This window comes from Sceloporus undulatus, chromosome 1 (assembly GCF_019175285.1).
Source record: "Sceloporus undulatus isolate JIND9_A2432 ecotype Alabama chromosome 1, SceUnd_v1.1, whole genome shotgun sequence".
Classification (NCBI taxonomy): domain Eukaryota; kingdom Metazoa; phylum Chordata; class Lepidosauria; order Squamata; family Phrynosomatidae; genus Sceloporus; species Sceloporus undulatus.
Window position 1 is genome coordinate 124,451,130 of NC_056522.1, and position 18,815 is coordinate 124,469,944.

An 18,815-nucleotide genomic window follows, 5' to 3' on the forward strand; every position below is an offset into this window, starting at 1 on the left:
ATTGTACACCCCCCTGGGTTCCAGGTTCCAGGGGGCCATGAGGGAATAGTGGAGCAGCAGGGGGAGGGGGTTGGTCAAAGTATTGGTGTTCAAGAAAGACAAGGAGACACTGCGACCTTTAGGACCATGGTGGGGATAAGGATTGCATGAAACCTCTTTTCAAGGTCCTCAGAAAAAAACACCACACAGCCTCACTTATCATTTTGTGTGGTGGGATATTATCAGACAGAGGATAAGGATGAGAGCAAAGTGGATCGCTCCCATCTCATTTGCACAATTGGAGGAAAGATTATCACACACCATGTGCTTATCCCATTCTTCTCCAGTCCATAAAGTGTAATGGCCCCGTCATTTGATTTTAACGGAAACTCCCATTAATACCAAATGTCGGGGCCATTTCACTTCATAGACAGAAGGGGATAAGCATGTGGTGTGTGATAATCTTTCCCTCAATTGCATGAATGAGATGGGCTAAGGACGGGAGCAGTCCACTTTGCTCCCATCCTTATCCTCCATTTGGTAATCTCCATAGTGTCTCCCGCTCTTTGCCTGCCCATGTGAGCTTACTTCCTTACTGGTGAATTCTCTAATAGTGCCAACTGGGAAACTCTTGTGAGGCTTGGACACAGAGCATCACTTCTGCAGCTCGGAGTGGCACCATTTTAGGACAAAGAGTTTGAGCACATGGTGGCGGGGAAGAAGTGGTTTGAAGAAGCTTTCAAACGTGGGATGCTACTTAAGCTTTGTGAGCTTTTCTGGGACTTGGCTGGCAGGCTGGAGTTGTGTTGCTGCTCCTGCTTTATTTCATCAGACAGACTGAAAGAAGAGGTAGCAAAATAAGCCTTTTTGGGGGGGAGAGTGGACACTTGAAGCTGTGTGAGGAAGACATGTCTTCTGCTCTGAGAGCATTTCTAAAGAGTTGGGTATAAATATGATGATGATGAAGATGTCCTTTGGGAAGGAGTATCTGTGCTTGATTAATGGAAAGAATACTTGCTCTTGGAGCTGCTCTTGTGGTTAAAATCGCTCCTTTTCTGGCCCACACCTGTCTCCAATTCAGAGCATGTGGCCTCTGTAAACCTCCTACATATGCACCAGCTGTGCCTTTCTCTTCCCTGATGAAGGACTGAGAGTCCTTCCACTCTGGGAAGAAGCTTCCCCCTTGCACCTGGTCATCCTGGGAGCAGTTGGCTGCGCAGCAATCAAGAGGCCTCTTGTTCACACTGACCATTGCTTCAATGCTGGCAAGAGTGAGAGACCTCTTAGTGAACTGCTCAGTTGTTGCTCCCAGGATGACAGGGTGCAAAGGGAGAAGCAACTAAGCAGCCAGTCAAACAGTGACCAAAAAGACTCTTGCTTGCGCTGGCTTTTGCTGCAGCACAAGCAAGCAGCTTTTCAGTTGCTGCTCCCAAGGTGACTGGGTGCAAGGGGAGCAACAAATGAGACCACCCAACTTACCAGGCTGGCTCAATTGTTGTGGGCAAGAGAGGGGCAGCTTGGCTTACAGCTTGAGCCCTGTGCGATGGCGAAAGCCTCCCTGGCCATGCACTCCAGTGGGCAGGCCGGAGCCACTCCACATGGGCTGGACTCCAACTCCCAGGTGCCCTGGGAGTGGAAGTGTTGCGACGTTGGGTGACCCAGACGCTTCCGGTCCTGGGAACACACTGTGAGTTGAAGTGGCCGCTAATTGGTTGGGGTGCCCCGACATTGGCTGGGAGGCCAGGAGGGGCAGTTCCCCCGGCTTCCTGGCCGCTGATTGGCCAGGGGGCCTTTTTAATGCCTTGGTGCCAGAATTCGACTTCATTTTCAACTCCCCACCCTGCCTCCCTCTTTTAGGGTTGGTTATCTACTGTCACAACTTTCCAGGGGCGGTAGCATAGGTCTCGGATCTGAGGGGCATGGTTTCCAGTGCTGCGGAGCACTGGATCGGGAATCCATCAGGGATCCAGGAATGCTGAAGGAGTAGCGATGTCGGCAATGCGGGGGTGACATCGATTCAGAGTTCCCCGGTGACAAGGGCTGTAATAATAATAATAATAATAATTTGTTTTATTTATATACCGCTATTCCAAAGATCATAGCGGTGGACAGCAAATAAGCTAATTAGCAAGTAAGCTAATTTGCCCCCAACAGTCTGGGTACTCATTTTAGCGACCTCGGAAGGATGCAAGCCTGAGTCGAGCTTGGGCCCTTTTGCTGGTCTTGAACTCGCAACCTTGTGGTTTTGAGTGAATGGCTGCAGTACAGGCATTTAACCACTGTGCCACCAGGGCAGGTGCGCGTAACCAACAGTTGACTGCCTCTCTGTCATCCCAACGCCTGGCCGTGACCAGGCAATTCGGTTCATTGACCAACACGGGTTGGTGGATGACAGATCCGGACCTTATGCATTTCAGGTCAACCCTTCCCACTTGTTTGTTGTATGTAATAAAATTGTGGTCTTTTTTCTGCGAATCGGGCGTCCTTGTCATTCACTTCTTCCTCTTCACTGCAACTGAGATTGACTGTTTTGAGTTAGCAGTAGAACAGTAGGCCTAATATATAAAAAAAATTGCCTGTGTGTGCACGCTAAGGTTGTCACTCAAGAGGAAAGGAGGCAGTAGCCTGAAAAAGTTTGGGGACCACTGATGTAGACGAAAGCATGTGAAAAGCACCACATTGAGGAAGACGTCTCTGACCACTGTGATCACACTGCACCATAACCATTATGACCAAGGTATAAATCACTTGAAAACAAGCAACTCTTTTATAGAATTAAGTGAAGCGACTGTATTTCACCACTATAATTCCACATATTATCATAGCCTAGCAGACTATCATACATTAAAATCAATAGACACTTTCAAAAGTAACATCAGTGAAATTCATAATGAGATGTCACAGTGAACATCAAGTAAGCTAAGCACTTTTCTTCTGAGTACATATTGGTTTTCTCGATTGATAATTCACCACTAGGTAAGAAGAGAGCATATTGAACAGGAGTGTGCTCTTATCCCAGCACCGGGCATTTCCCCCCCATAATGAAAATGTGACAGAGCTTTTAAAAATATTATACATGTTACATCATTGAAAGCTTTAGGGTCCCTTTTCCATTTCAATCTGGAAGTCTTTGTACAGTATGATGAATAAGAAAGCAAGAGTTGGAATAATATACAAACTGGGAGAAAGCCTGTATGCATTTACGAGAAGCGTTTTTGTAATCGTTCAGAAATGGTCAATGCAACTTCCAAAAATTATATGCTATTAAACTCAGCAATATAGGTGCATTCCATATTTTTAATATTATTCAAATAGCCAGAGAATAATAGTGAAAGCTTTTTATAAGTGAGAGGACTAGATAGTTAAGTATAAGATTTCACTTATGTGAGCTACACACTGTGTCTTTTGATAGCTGGGAAAGTTTTTTTTTAACAGAGCTTTTCTTATGTAGTGTTTCATTCTTGAAATGCAGTATTAATCCAGTAACACTTGTGACTCATAATATATTATGGAGAGGTGGCAATAGCAGTCATTATTTGAGCCAGATTCAAAGCCATGTATAGGTGCACTGAACTCTGAGTTGCTTTAATCTAATTTTTTTCTTTTTCTTTTTCAGTACCTCTTCTGGTCCCTGAGTTGAAACAAACTCCACAATTGATAGACTTCTGTGACGTACTTCTCTGATTTTCATTACTGTACTATTATTATTACTATTGTATGTGAATTTTATGTATTCATTGTATTTTATGTCACTATATAGTTTATTCTACTTGGTCAGATTTTGTGTGAGCCACCATGGTAAAGTGGTTTGAGTGTTGGACTACGACTTTGGAGACTAGATTTTGATTCCCAGCTTGGTCATGAAACCACTGGGTGGCCTTCAGCAAGTCACATGCTTTCAACCTCAGGAGAAAGCAATGGCAAACCTCATCTGAACAATGTGTTGTGTGCCTTCAAGTCATTTTCTGATGTATGGTGACCCTAAGGCAAACCTTGGGATTTTCTTGGCAAGATTTCTTCAGAGGAGGTCTGCCATTGTCTTCCCCTGAGGCTGAGAGCATGTGGCTTGCCCAAGGTCATCCAGTGGGTTTCATGGCCAAGCTGGAAATCAAAACCTGGTGTCTGGAGTCATAGTCCAGCATTCAAACCACTACACCTCATTGGTTCCTTACCTTACATATTTATTGTACTTTATACCAATTTTTATTTTATGCTACTTTGTCATATTTTACTGCATGGTAAAAACTGTCTTTTTTCCTTTTGTGTGGGTCTATGAATTTAATAAATTAATGATTGATTGATGGAGTTCCAAAATTGGGCAATATCCTTATTAGGACCAACTAAAATTTCACTGTTCAAGTTTTTCAGAACTCTTTATCAGACAGCATGGTACAACTCTCCATCTCCATTTTCTCTATTCTAATCTGGCCTGATGGAGAGTTCAGGAGAACTCAAAAGCTTGTGCTTTCTTGGGCATCTTTCTTGATCAAGGGAGCCAGATAATAATAATAATAATAATAATAATAATAATAATAATAATTTTTATTTCTATCTTCCTGCCTCTCCCAATGGATCAAAGCGGGATAAGAAATTATAGCTCATGAGAAAGAGTAGCTCTAGACACCATCTAATCTTGGATGCTAAGCAAGGTACAGCCTGGTTAATACTTCCTTCCTCTGATCTATATTTCAGAGGAAGGAAATGCCAAACCTTTATTTCTGTATTTCTAAGAACATTAAACAAATAATGCAGTTATTTGTACTTTATATATTACTTTACAAATGGAAGGACGTATGGGAAGAGTTATTTAATAATTTTCAAATATTATAATAAATATATATATAAAGAAAGAAGGAATATTATCTCTTTAAACATACTGTTTTGTGGTAATTTTAATTTGTACTATGAACATGGTAGAGAGTAATGCAATAGAGGTAAAGTTAATAACGATGAGCATCCTGTTTAGTGTGAGGAACTGCTGTTTTGTTTTTGTGGTTTTTTTCTATTATTTTTATTTTGTCTTTATTTGTAGTAATGATTGTTCTTGAAGGAGAGACTTATCTGTACTGAAGGGAAGACATATCTGTATTCGATTCATAAAGAGTATTGTATTAAATATGGATAAGTTCAAAGGAATAACAATAAATATAGTATTGTTAAAAAGAGATATTAATGAGGTTGCCATAAAACTAAGTGGTGGCTTAGTAGTTAAGATACCAATTCTGATGATCAGAAAATTGGAAGGTGGCCGTTCGAGGCCCAAGTACAGCATGATGGGTGAGCTCCTGTCACTAGTTCCAACTTCTACCAACCTAGCAGTTTGAAATCATGCAAATGCAAGTAGATAAATAGGTACCACTTTGGTGGGAAGGTAACAGTGTTCAGTGTAGTCATGTTGGCCACATAATCACAGAGCAGCCCTCAGACAATGCTGGCTCTTCGGTTTAGTAATGGAGATGAGCACCACCCACTACAGTTGGTTACGACTAGACATTCATGTTAAGGGACTACAGTACCTTTACTTTTTTACATAAAACAACAGACAACTTGAAGGTGCCTGCATACATGCACATAAACAAACACACTCACACATATTATCCAAAAAGCATAATAGGAAAGAGAAGGCAATTACATTTAGTATACAAGAAGGAAATAGAGCTTTCCAAACAAGTGTTAAACTGCCTGCATTATACATTTAGATCTATGTTGAGTTACTCTAGAATTACACATTAAAAGAACTCTTTAGATCTTGCTTATTAGGCAGAATAGCTGCCATCTTACCCAATATGTTATTTTGCTCATTGAAATTAAGGCTGTCTTTTTAATGAAAGATAAACATTTTATTAATTGGTCTTCCGTACATACTATGTAATAGCTTATAATGCATTTGTAACTGTCTCTGCCTTATTATGTTGATAATTATAATGACAGAAATACAGTTCAAACACACACAAGCTCTTTTGATCTCAATTTGCAATTCTAAATGGATGTGTTGAACCAAAATGCTTTGAGAATAATGAGATGTTTCTCTGGCAACTTTTCAGAACATTCCAATAAGGCACAGCTTTCCACTCAGATGAATTCTGGTTAAAGCGGCTGAGAAAATATGGGGATCCATGCTTCTGTTTCATTTCTAACGCAAGAGTGAAAGATTTTCCAGGGCCTGACAAATATTTTCTCTCACTCTTTCTGTATATGAGGTGTTGGGGAGCATTTCTTCTGTGTTTAGTTGCAAGTTGACTCTGGCTGAGTATCATCAGAGGCAACACAGGGCATTTCAAATGTTTAAAACCAGCAATATGATTGAATAATAATACAGCCCTATAAAATACAACATCCTAATTAAAATCACATACCAAGATCAGTCAGTGATCCATCCATGTTTTGTTCATGTACAAAGCAAGCCTTTTATTGCATAGCACCCATGATAGGGGAGGAAGGCATGGGTAATCTTTTTGTGATGGTAGTTGTACCTGCAGTCATGTGGTTCCACACCAAAGAAGAGAAAGACAAAATTAGCTGCAGTTCTAAAGACATACAGTTTAAATTAGTGTTGCTGTACTTCAACAATAAGTACAAACCGAGCAAAAAGTAAAGAGGTCACCAGTTACTGTTAACACTACTGTATAGTCATCATTGACCTTATCCCATCCCACGCCATACAGAATCCTTAGTAATGTTTTTGTGCTTATGTTATTCATTAATAGGTAGCTGTGACACAGCAGCACTTCCCATGCATAATGATTCCAACATCTTCCAGCTAAAACATTTCAGTTTTCATAGAAGTATAGAGTTGAAAGGAACCTCCATGACTATAAACACCAGTGGTTCCCAAACCCTATGTGATGTAAGGTACCTTTAAGACACAGCCCTTAGTGATATCAGCTGCAGTCTATATATACTATTAAGAGTGTTGGAGAGGGATTGATTGTTCTCTCTTCCTCATCTCACTCTCCTGGGACTGACTGTGCTCAGTAGCTCATGGGTGAATAAACTTACTGCTCTTACTTGAAGACTGGACTCTGTGTGGATTCTTGTAAGATTGGATTCCAACAGCAGACATCACACCCTAGGCCTCCAGGTGCTTTGGATTTAAACTCTATGAATCCCAGGAGCCCCAGACAACTTGGTCAACAGTCAGGAATTTGAGGGAGCTGGAGTCCAAACCATCTGGAGAATCAAAGTTTGGGAACCACTGATCTGGACCGACCCCCGCCATGTAGAAATAAACAACTAAAGCACTCCTGAGAATGGGAATCCAATCTCTGTTTAAAGACCTTCACTGAAGGAGAGCCCACCCCTTTCTGAACCAGTCTATTCCACTGTTGAATGACCCTTTTTTCTTTTTAGGTAGAATCTCTTTTCTTCTAATTTGACTCCATTGGTTGATTCTCTAATCTCTGGAACAGCAGAAAACAAGCTGGCTCTTGCTTCTACATGACATCCTTTCAGATATTTGTTGATGACTGCATAGTAAAGAAGGAAATGGAATGCATGAATATATCAATACTTGGAGTAAGTGAATTAAAATGGACAGGAATAGGTCACTTTGACTCAGACAACTATACAGTAATCTATTCAGGAAATGAAAAAAAACCCAAGAAGAAATGGAGTGGCTTCCATATTAATAGATAGAGAACTCAAGGGATACAACTCAAAGTCAGATTGTATAATATCAATAAGGCTTCTGGGTAAACCTATAAACATCACAATAATCCAGGTATATGCATCAACCACAGATGAAGAGGAACTTTAGAGATTTTATGATGCAGTTTCATGGGGTTGAAGCCAAAATTTCGTAAAATGTGATGTTTCTAAAGATTTTTTTTTTAAATTAAAGTGTCTGGAAGAGCAGAAAACCAGCTGGCTCTCCCTTCTATATGATATCCTTTCAGACATTTGAAGATGATTTAAAAAAAATTAAAATCTGGGGCCTCTCCTTTCTCCTCCCACTAAGCCTCAACCCACTCCCACCATCTTGTCAGCGTTTTAAAGGGATGCAGCGAATGGTCCACATACCCTGCATCACCCTAGGGATGCCACTGGCTCTCAGTCTTCTCCAAGCTAAAAAATATCCAGCTATTGCTCATAGTGTTTGGTTTCCAGAATTTTTACCATCTTGATCCCTCTTCCCTTGGTTTTGAGTGTTTTCCCAAAGACAAACAGCTAGTGAACTCCAGCTTCTGTCAAAATAAAGCAAAAGATTTTGGATCTTGTTTTTAGAATGTGTGTGAGAAACACATTTTGTCTGATTCCCTATCCATATGTACATGTTGCAATCAAACAGAATTCATTTTCACCGCCTGTACCAAAAGAAATTTTAACTGGGCAGTGACAAATGTGAAAAGTGTCAACACAGAAAACAGGGAAAAGCCATACATGCCATAAAATGGAACTGTATAAAACAAGAATATTTTCAATCAAAATCTTTCAATCACCAGTGACACATTATGAAGTGCAAATGTTATTCATTCGTTTTTCAACTACCTACCAAAGCAATTCCTTTAACCTTTACTGTTGAATGCCAGGAGTAGAAACAGTTCCTGGTGGAGGAATTAGTGAGCTATTTAAAGTCAAAATCCATTTTAACTAAAAGGCCAGACTTAAATATGGCAGATGCTTTAGCTTTGCATATGTAAGATTCCTCAATCTTCAGCCCAAGCATTTGGTAAAGGGATCACAAACAGCACTATAAAGCCATTATGTGATGTGAATTCCATTCAAGAGAATATGCATGACTTGATGTACTGTTATCTAATATTACCCTACACTTCCACAGCACTATTATTCTACTTTAACTGCTATGACTGTTAATGCTGTGGCATTTAGGGGATTGTAGTTTAGTGAGGCCTAACAGCTCCCTGGCTGAGAATCCTAAATGCCCATCCCCAAACTGCAAATCCCAAAACCTGTAGGCAAAATGATTTTCAGAATGCTATGAAAGGACCATAATGTGAGTGAGAGGAGCTGGGGAACTGACCCCTAACTTGCCACTGAAGTTCCTGTGAAGATTTTCTGGGATGGGTATGTGTGTGTCTGTTTCCCTCCCATAATTGGATCTTATCACATCTTTATTTACATGAGGCTATAACAATAATATCCATCAGATGCTCAGGAACCATTCAAAAGAAATCTCAGGATGTTAATGCACTGTTTAATCTGGCTCTTTTTATAATGCATAAAATATATCACTTTTAAAGCCTGAAGCCTTGCCCATATTCTTTCAGTTAGTGACAGAAGACATGTTCAAAGAAGCTTTTTAAAATGTCCAGTTTAGGATTTTGAAAAAATTTCTTTCATTTAACAGAATGTTCATTTATTCCACATTTGCTTGCTTGCATCTCAGTTACACACTTTGAAAATCCACATATGTACTCCTCAGATCTTGCCAATTTCTTCACAACAGAGCCCAGCCCTGCTTCATACTGTCCATAGTGCAAAAAGGAGCCCAGCAGTAGATCAGATAGTATTGGGTTTCTCTTGGCTAGCAGCTCATTTCAAATAATCCCCTCACTTTTTACTGTTTTATTATTATTTTACTTGAATAAGAATTCATATGTGGAGTGTTTCTTTTGTATTTAGCTGGGAAGGAAGATCTGGTGCATGCAATAAACTTACACTGTATTTACCCTGGAAGTAAATCCAGTTTATCTCATTGGGAATTACTCCACACAATAGATCTGCATTGGATTACAGTCTTAACTGTAACCTATCCATTTCTAGATGGGTGATATCTCAACCTCATTTCAGGAGAAGCAAATAAAGTATTTTTTTTTTCGTTTTACAAAAGATTTCATTATGCTCAAGGAAGATAACTAGATGCCTTTCACCCAAAATTATCTGGTTAATTCAAAGCAATATGTGACATTCAGCTTCCTACTCAATAATTTCTGGTTCTATCTGACAGCTCACTGCTTGCTCTGCTTTCCATTTCACAACGTTTAATGGGAGTGGAAGGTATACTTGGCAGAAATCCCATGTTGGGCTCACCACCATGCAAATCTCCACCCACTTTGCAGTCTTCAATCACTCACTTCCAACAAAAAGAAGGAGGATCACCCTTTTGGAAGTCTCCCATCTGTTGGGGATGCTTTGATTTAGATTTCCTGCAGGGGGTTGGACTGGATGGCCCTTGAGGTCTCTTCCAACTCTACGATTCTATGATTCCAGGAAACATGAGGTTCCCCTAAAGCAAGGTGGACAGTCATGCTTTATTGGAAATAAAAGTGGAAATTAACACCTCGTCATTTCTCTTTACAGCAGAATATATGGGTTGCATGGTAGCAAATAATTCATCCTGCATGCACAACATGATGTATGTATGCATATGTCATGAACACATGTGCATGCCAGCCTGTATAGGTCTCCTCTAGTTGGGACAAATAATTGGACTTTGGCTTTATTTTCTCTAATGATCCATGTCACCAGTCTCATTGCCACAACACAGTGCAGTATGGGTAGTAAAACAACTCAGATTTACAGACAGTATAATCTCTCAAGGAGAAATGTTATTTCATTAATATCAGTTTGAGATATTTTCATTTGTCTAACATTTTTTAATCTCATGATCAGAACTTGGATATGTTAATATGTTAAACATATGTCAGTTCACTGTATATTTTAAGCGCCCATAATATCTACACAGTTGTTAAACTTTATATGTACAAATGATTGATTTAATTATGCAAACATCACTTATTACCTGTTTATTTCCTATAGAGCAGCAGCACTGTGTGACCTACATGCATTATGCTCCTAGAAATATTGAACTATTGAATGAATTAAAGCAAGCAAGTTTATTGTAATTTAGCAATTTGCCAGTACATATACTTAAAAAAAAGATTTCTCAAAAGTGATTTTTAAATGATGTAATTCTTTAAAATCCCTATATTTTGGTTGTCAACAATTCAGTATATTACCTAAGAAATAGCCAGGGACTTCAGTTTTAGTTCATTGTCTGTGTGGATTTTTAAAACACTTTTTAAAAATAATGCTGGGGAAAAATTCTGTAATTAATGTTAAATTAATGTTATACTGTCTACTCTAAGGCATAATGAAAGAATATGTTATGCTTTAAAAAGCAAACAACATCCTTGATTCTTTTCCCAGTGCAGTTTTATATTTCTTCCTTTTTTCCTTCTCCTCCTTTTCCAAAATAATTTATACAAATGATTAAATAATTTAATGAGTAATCTACACTGTAGAAGTAATGCAATATGACACCACTTTAATTGCTGTAACTCCATTCTATAGAATCCTGGGATTTGTAGTTTTATAAGGCCCTCCCCAAACTACACATCTCATGATTCTGTAAGATGGAGCCATGGCAGTTAAAATGGTGTCAAATTGCCTTTCTTCTGTAGTATAGATGCACCCAATGTGACCTTCCCTAACTGAAGATTTCCAGGGCTTGGAATCCTCATATTAATAATGCAAATAACATGCTGAAGTTCTCCCTACCCAAGTAGTAGCTCCATGATCTTTTGTGCATGACCTACTGCTGTTTGGGTATGGATGGTTTTCACATTTCATCATATTTATTCTTCTTATAAAGAACTTTCCAAGTTCCACCCTGCGCTTTTCTTAACAGAAATTTTGGCAGACGACAGACCTGTAAATTAAAAACAAAACAATTCAGCTTACTGTGCTGCTTTTCAGTGTGTGCATGCGTTTGTGTGTGCATATATGGTTCTATGTCTGTTTCTTTACAAAGAATATTGGGAGTTAGATTTCAATACTATACAGACAGTACTGTCACAATATTTTGTGAAATCTTTCTAATGTTGCAAAACCTTGAGCACATCTAATTCTTATGTTTTAAAATTATTTCCCCTAGGTACATATTTTCCAGTAATGAAATAAGTTAATGTGAACAGTGTATGTAAATAGTCCCTATTTTGCATTATCTGTGCCACTGTAAGTATTATTGGAAAGTTACATTGGGTAAAGGTGGGGTTTTTTAGAGTCAAACATTCTATACTGTGACAGTGCTGTCTGCATTAGAAAACCAATAGTATATTTACACAAAGAACATTTATTTCTATGGAAGTCTGATTTAAAAAACAAAGCAACAGCATCTATGAAATCCAGGATGACAGAAATTTGGGAGGGATGGGAATTCTGAAACATTTTAGTTGATATTCCTGTACTGATTTTGGTATTAAAGTCTACAAATTATTTTCAGTATTATAATATTAATTGATTTATACTTTTCTTGCATTTTAGATTTCTGACTAATGCATATTTATTAGAAAACACTAAAGTTTTTTAAGGTTCAGCTATTTAGTTGCATTGTTAAAGTATTTGCCTTTATGGCTTTAAACCTACAATGCAAGCCAAAAATGTGGAACACTTTGTAAATTAATAAAAAGTCCTTAGTGGGCTTGTTTTCCTACATTGTTGATACACATGCTGTCAAAGCAATATTACCAATATTCATGAGAACTCTAATAATATCATAAATTCTTTTATTGTCTCTGAAGGTAAACAGAATTCTGCTTTATGAGATTATAGGCTATGAATGATCACAGTACTATGATGGATCAAATGCTGTGCCCTGTGAATAAAGGTCAGACTGCACCAGAAGAAATCCTGCTAGATATTTTGCTGTTATCAAGGCCAGAGAGCAATCTAGACCCTGTGCAAAGCATGTCACAGGAACAAAGAGAGCTGCCTTGGAGCAGGTCAAACTATTGTCCATTGCCCAATATCCTTTGCTTGGACGGGGCTTTCTTCCTACTTGTTGTGTGATACTTTTTAAAACTAGGACTGAAGCGAGGACCTTCTGAGCTCAGAGCACCAGCTTTTTCTTCTGAGTCTTAAACTGCTTCCACACTGCAGAAATAATCCAGTTTGACACCACTTTAACTGCCACGGCTCAGTGCTATGGAATTTCTGGGGATTGTATTTTTGTGTGACATTTAATCGTAACCTGTCAGAGAGCTCTGCTGCCTCAATGAACAGAATTCCATAGCATTGAGCCATGGCAGTTAAACTAGTGTCAAACTGGATTATTTCTGCAGTGTGGATACAGCCTTAGTCTTCTCCTGAGATGCAGATATCATTGTTTGTGTCTGCTGGTCAATGAAATCTCTTATTAGTATATGTACCATAAACTCCTATGGAATTTATCACATTGGGGGGGGGGGGGATTGGTGATTAACAGTGATTAACCTGAGAAAATTGCGCAATTGACATTAAAATGTGCTTAAAATGAGATTAACACAACAGCCATTATCCTGTGAATAACCAGGGAATAACCAGGCAATAAACAGCAAAATATCATTCAGAGGAAAATCCCATGAATGATTTGCTGCTCTTTCTTATCTTGTTATTCATGGGTTAATGGCACATTTCACCTTGACATCATATGAAAACCATTTGCGCAAATGCATGATAGTAACAGTTTATTCACAGGATAATATCACTTTGAACATGACATCGTGTGAAAACTTTTAGCACAATTGCGGGATTATTATGGGTTAATCACCGTTTATACTTCCAATTGCCCCCCATGTGATAAACTCCATATATACAAATAGCTAGTTTACTGTTCAAGGGTTAGCACATTAATGTGTAGCAATCAGTGAAAACCAGGCTGAATTTAGTGGGTAGTGAAGCTTTTTTTAAAAAAAGAAATAAACTATAAGGCTGTTTTGAGGTTCTGATCAAACCATGACCTCTGGTGCAGCTGACATTAACATATAATGCTGTTACTGTAATAAACTTGAGCTGTGTGGTCTGTGATGGTGAGTTTAATGCTAACCACCATTCTGAACTGGCAAACTCTGGTTTTGGAAAGTATTAGTTTCACTGTCATGTCTAGGCTATTAAAAACAACAGCACTTTCTTGGAATCCCAACTAATATGTTTGTTAGACATCTGAATTGTGATAACTCAGCTCATGCTCATAACATCCTTCATAAGTTGCTCAGTAATGTTCAATGGAAGTCGTGAGAGGTGGAGTTGGTACAAAAAATAGAGCCACAAAGCTAGAATAGTTTGAAATTGCTTTAGCAAGCATCTTTGGAAACCAGAAAAGTAGTTTCCGAAGTATACATATGCCTTGTCATGGACACAGTTGTATTCATGTAGCGGATTTAGCTGTGCAATCTCATTTTTTACAGTCTGGATTCAAAGTGATTTGAGTTTTTAACAATAAACCCATATTTTATCCATTCAATTAATTTGCATTTATGTTTAAACCTTCTATGTTTAAACATAATTACTTCGTTTTTAATGCGGACTAAGAGAGGCAAACTATTCAGAAAGTTAAAAAAGATCCAGACGTAGTACAGATCTAGGAGATGACTCCCAAGTGTTGTGTACAGTGGTTCCTCGGGATACGAAATACCCAGGTTACGAAATTTCCGGGATACGAAAAAATCCCATAGGAAATAATTGTTCCGGGTTACGAATGTTTTTTCGGGTTACGAAAAAAATTTTGGTGCTTTTCGGCGCTATTTCACACGAAATTGCGGCTTTTCCCCATTAGCGCCTATGGGTTTTCGGCTTACGAAGGCTTTTCGGGTTACGAAAGCGGCCGCGGAACGAATTAATTTCGTAACCCAAGGCACCACTGTACCTTCAAGGTGTTTTCAGTGCATGGCAACCCTAGGTGAATCTATCATAGGGTTTTCTTGGCAAGATTTCTTCAGAGGGAGTTTGCTTTTGTCTTCCTCTGAGGTTGAGAGAATGTTATTTGCCCAAGGTCATCCAATGAATTTCCATGGATGAGTGGGATTCGAACCCTGGTCTCCAGAGGCAGAGTCCAACATTCAAACCACTACCCCACACTGGCTTCCAGTGACCATATTATGTATACTTATTTTCCCTAGTGCACCCATGTGGAGGGATTAAGGACATTCACAAGACAGTATTGTGTTGCCTGTAATATAATCAATAATACTTCTTTATTTATGGGAGTAGAGGAGAAGACAAGCTAGAGAAGAGAAGAGCCTTTTCAGTATGCAACAAAGGTTTAGCTATGGGGGCTGGTGCTTGCTTAGCCTCCAACTATGACCAAGGAGTTCATAAAATTGTGCTGCTGTCATCATGAAAAATAGTAAATTCTTCATGTTTATATACTATTTAAGTGTATGACTTGCAAAACAGTAAGCCTTACCTTGCTATCCTTAGTAGTTATCTTATAATTTACTTGAAGTTGCAAGCATGAAACATCAACTCTAGCAAACAGTTTTGACTGATATTAGGTCATATACACTTTCTACAAAATGTAAGCACCACATATTTCCTGCTGACTAACTCTCAGAAAGATCAATATGCAATAAAGTGAATTAGCTCTTTGTACAATATAACTTTTTAATATGCTGACTTATTAATATTTAATCTTGTTGTTTTGGTTTTTGGTTTTGATTTGTTTCTTGGTTTTGCTTGTACAGAATTCTACCAGCACCACATTTGGAGATGAGTGCAAAACAGATACACTGGTGCCTTGGGTTACGAAATTAATTCGTTCCGCCATTCCTTTCGTAACCCGAAAATTTCGTAACCCGAAAAGGCTTTCCGTTAGCACTGGAAAGCCTATAGCTGCACTTTGCAGCATTTGAATTTCGCGCCGAAATGAATTTCGTAACCCGAAAAATATTTCGTAACCCGAAACAGTTTTTGCCAATCCAACTTTTTCGTATCCCGGAAATTTCGTAACCCGATCATTTCGTATCCCGAGGCACCAGTGTACTTGGAAAGTCTCTTTTCCACGCATGTGTGGCTGCATTTTTTGCAAGTCAAAAGCATCCCCTACTATAGTTCTACTGGATGGGTTGGGGCGGCATCCAGCCAAAATTATGAGTCTGATTAATTGTTGGATCATTAACAGCAACATAAATGAGATTTCAGCCCTACCTCAGGGTGATATGACCTTTGGTAGCTAACCTGGTAGTAATCTCAGTACAGAGAGCCAGCATGGTATAGGGGTTAGAGTGTTGAGGGAGCATCATTCCTGCAGTTCAGATGCTGCCTTGAAGGCACACAACAACAACAATCAGTACAACTTAATAGGACTTACTTTTGAGTAGACATGTCTAGGATTGTCAGCAATTGATGAGGACAGAACATCAATGACAGGGAAAACCCATCAGTGACAATATCCCATGATTTGTTTCTATTGTGTCCAATGGGTATTTTTTGTTATTACCATTAATATTGTTCTTTTAAGACCTATAGAGCCTTCAATGTAACCAGGCATTACAATATTTATTTTTTATTTTATAAAAATTCAGTAGGTTGATAGGGAAAAAGAGCCCATGTGAGATTGAAGCACTGCATTACAACTGTGGAGATCCAGCTTTAAACTCTCTGGTGAAACTCATTGGATGGCCATGGTCTAGTCAATATTTCTCTACCTCACAGAGTTGTTGTTGTTGTTGTTGTTATTGTGCGCCTTCAAGTACTGTAGATTTTTTATTGTAGATAAATTTTGGCAACCCTAAGGCAAACCTATGGCAACAGGGATGTAGCCAGGATTTTGAAAAAGGGGGATCAAAGTGCCACCATTATAACGGGGTTTGGGTGTGGCAGCGTGGCAGCATTCATTTTATCTAATGGAAGGGGGGGGTGCGGACCCCAAGTCCCCCCCCCTTGGCTACGTCCCTGATGGCAAGCCTCCTCTGAGCAGATCACGTATGATGATCCCGGAACTAAATTTGATTAACAGCCAGGCACCTTCATTTTAAACCCGAATTCTCCAAGAGGGCATTCAGGGTTAAAATACCCCGATTGATAGTCAGTACTTGCTTCCAGAGGAATTTGGGGAGGGAGAAACCGTAGCTTCTCAGTTCCATCCAGCACAAAAGTGCCAGTGAGAATGGGGCCATAAATTAGCTTTTTGCCTCTTATTTAGTTTGTGAAGTGATAAATAATTTGAAATGAAATAAAAACAGCCTCTTAAAATTTTTTGCAAATACTATTGTCTTCACTTTTCCCCCTCTAACAAGCAATTTTTGGTAAAGAAATTGGTAGTTTACCTCATGGAAATAAAAACTCCTTTTTTTCTGAATACTTTATCTGTATGTACCTGGGTTTTGTGTAATGTGCAGTAATGACAGTTAATTTTCCTAACAGCAGCTCTTAAGTCAAGGAGCTAATTAAAAGTACAGAATTTAAAGTACAGGCAGATACCATTGGAATACATTAGAGTTTGCAGTGAAATTCTAGTCTGTGAATCATGTAGAAGCCCAATTGTCTTCATATTCTTTAGGAAAAAAGAAGAGGCATAACCAAAGATTTAATCAAACTCTTGTCTTTACATTTACAACATGCTCTTTTCTGCCTGCTCTCCTTTGATTTTTTTTTAACATGCCAGTCAAAAGCCCCTTGTTAACTCTTTTCCCTCAGGAATATTCCCCTTTCTTTCCTTTTTTAAACTATATCTTTTCTATTTTCCCAGATTAAAAGCAAACCTTTTTTCACCTAGCCTGTGCAGGGGTCCCTTAACATAATTGTAAGGACAGGTTTCTAACTACTTTTCTAAGTAAGATATTCTTCTCTTCTGCCTCCACCCCCAACTTTTTCCATCTACATCATGCCACTATTCATCAATGCCATCTCATAATCTTTCTGACTTCCTCTTCCTTTTTTTTTGATGGACCTTGATTAATGTATTAACAGCAGGTATTCTACCTCAACTCAGGATGCATCTACACTGTAAAAATAATGGAGTTTGACACCACTAAGTGCTGTAGCTCTATCCTATGGAATCCTGAGATTTGTAGTTTTACAAGCTCTTTTAGCCTTCTCTGCCAAAGAATGCTACACATCCCAAGATTTTGTAAGATGGAGCCATGGCAATTAAAGTGGTGTCAACTGCATCATTTCTACAGTATAGAGGCACCCTGAGATATCATTTGTATAGTGTTCCGTGTGCACACTAGCACATTTGTAATGCATAATGCTGTTCTTAATAGTACAGGTAAATGAGGAGAGTTTTGCTGGAACGGATTTGCTTGAGCACCTTTGTAGGGAGCGTTATAGATTATTGGACAAAAATGGCTATCCGATCTGCAGGCAGTAACTGTCACAAATCAACATATCATCACAAGCTCAGATCACGAATCACCACACTATCCAAATCCTTCAGCATCATCTCCCATGTTTCTCTATTCAATTTTAGTCTGTCTTTTCAATCATGCTGCCCTTTGAGCATGGATAGTCTCCCAAATGTCGCTGAATGCATAGAAGCAGATGGTATAAAAGAGGACATTTTGCACATTGTCAAGGCAATATTCATAGTTATATGTTTCTATTTCTGTGAAAGAAATACTGTACAGCGATGAATGTTGACTGGACAAAGCACAAACTGTCCTTCTTTATATTGTCTCTTTCCAGGCGCTGAGTAACGTTTGAGAGATTATACATGCTGGAAGGACTGCATAGTTGAACAGAGACTGAAATTGAACACAGATCTTTAATCATTTTTCTCTCTCAAAAAATGACAAATGAATGGAAGATTTCTTAGGTGCTCCCAGGGAAGGGAAACATTAAAATTGTAGAAGTCATATCTTGTATTTTACAGGTTGGTTTAGTCTTGCCTTGAGCAATAAAATAAATAATAAAGTATGCTCCCTTTGTGCCAAAATTTGGATGTGGATAATTATAAGCTAAAATTTTATGAGATGGATGTCTTATATTAATGGTCATCTAACTAAGCAAAGGTAAACATCTTCATAATAGTATAATTAATCATGTTAACTCTTATAATGGGCAGCTTTGAAGAATTTTTGCATACATCAGTTTATATTTGTTCATTTTAAAAGACAAATGCAAGCACAAATAAGTTGGTCTACTCACCATCATTACAATATAAAAACTGAATGCAA

At 38.6% G+C, this 18,815-nt stretch overlaps 1 protein-coding gene across 1 annotated transcript in view; it reads right to left on the minus strand.

Annotated features, from left to right (window-relative positions):
• Positions 1 to 6,808, minus strand: part of MEI4 (meiotic double-stranded break formation protein 4) — a 92,633-nt gene extending 85,825 nt beyond the window's left edge. Inside the window, exon 1 of the mRNA XM_042446563.1 lies at positions 6,336 to 6,808. Coding sequence (XP_042302497.1) covers positions 6,336 to 6,360 — 25 coding nt within the window. The 5' untranslated portion in view covers positions 6,361 to 6,808. The remainder of the gene's footprint in view (positions 1 to 6,335) is intronic.
• Between the last annotated feature and the right edge of the window lie 12,007 nt (positions 6,809 to 18,815).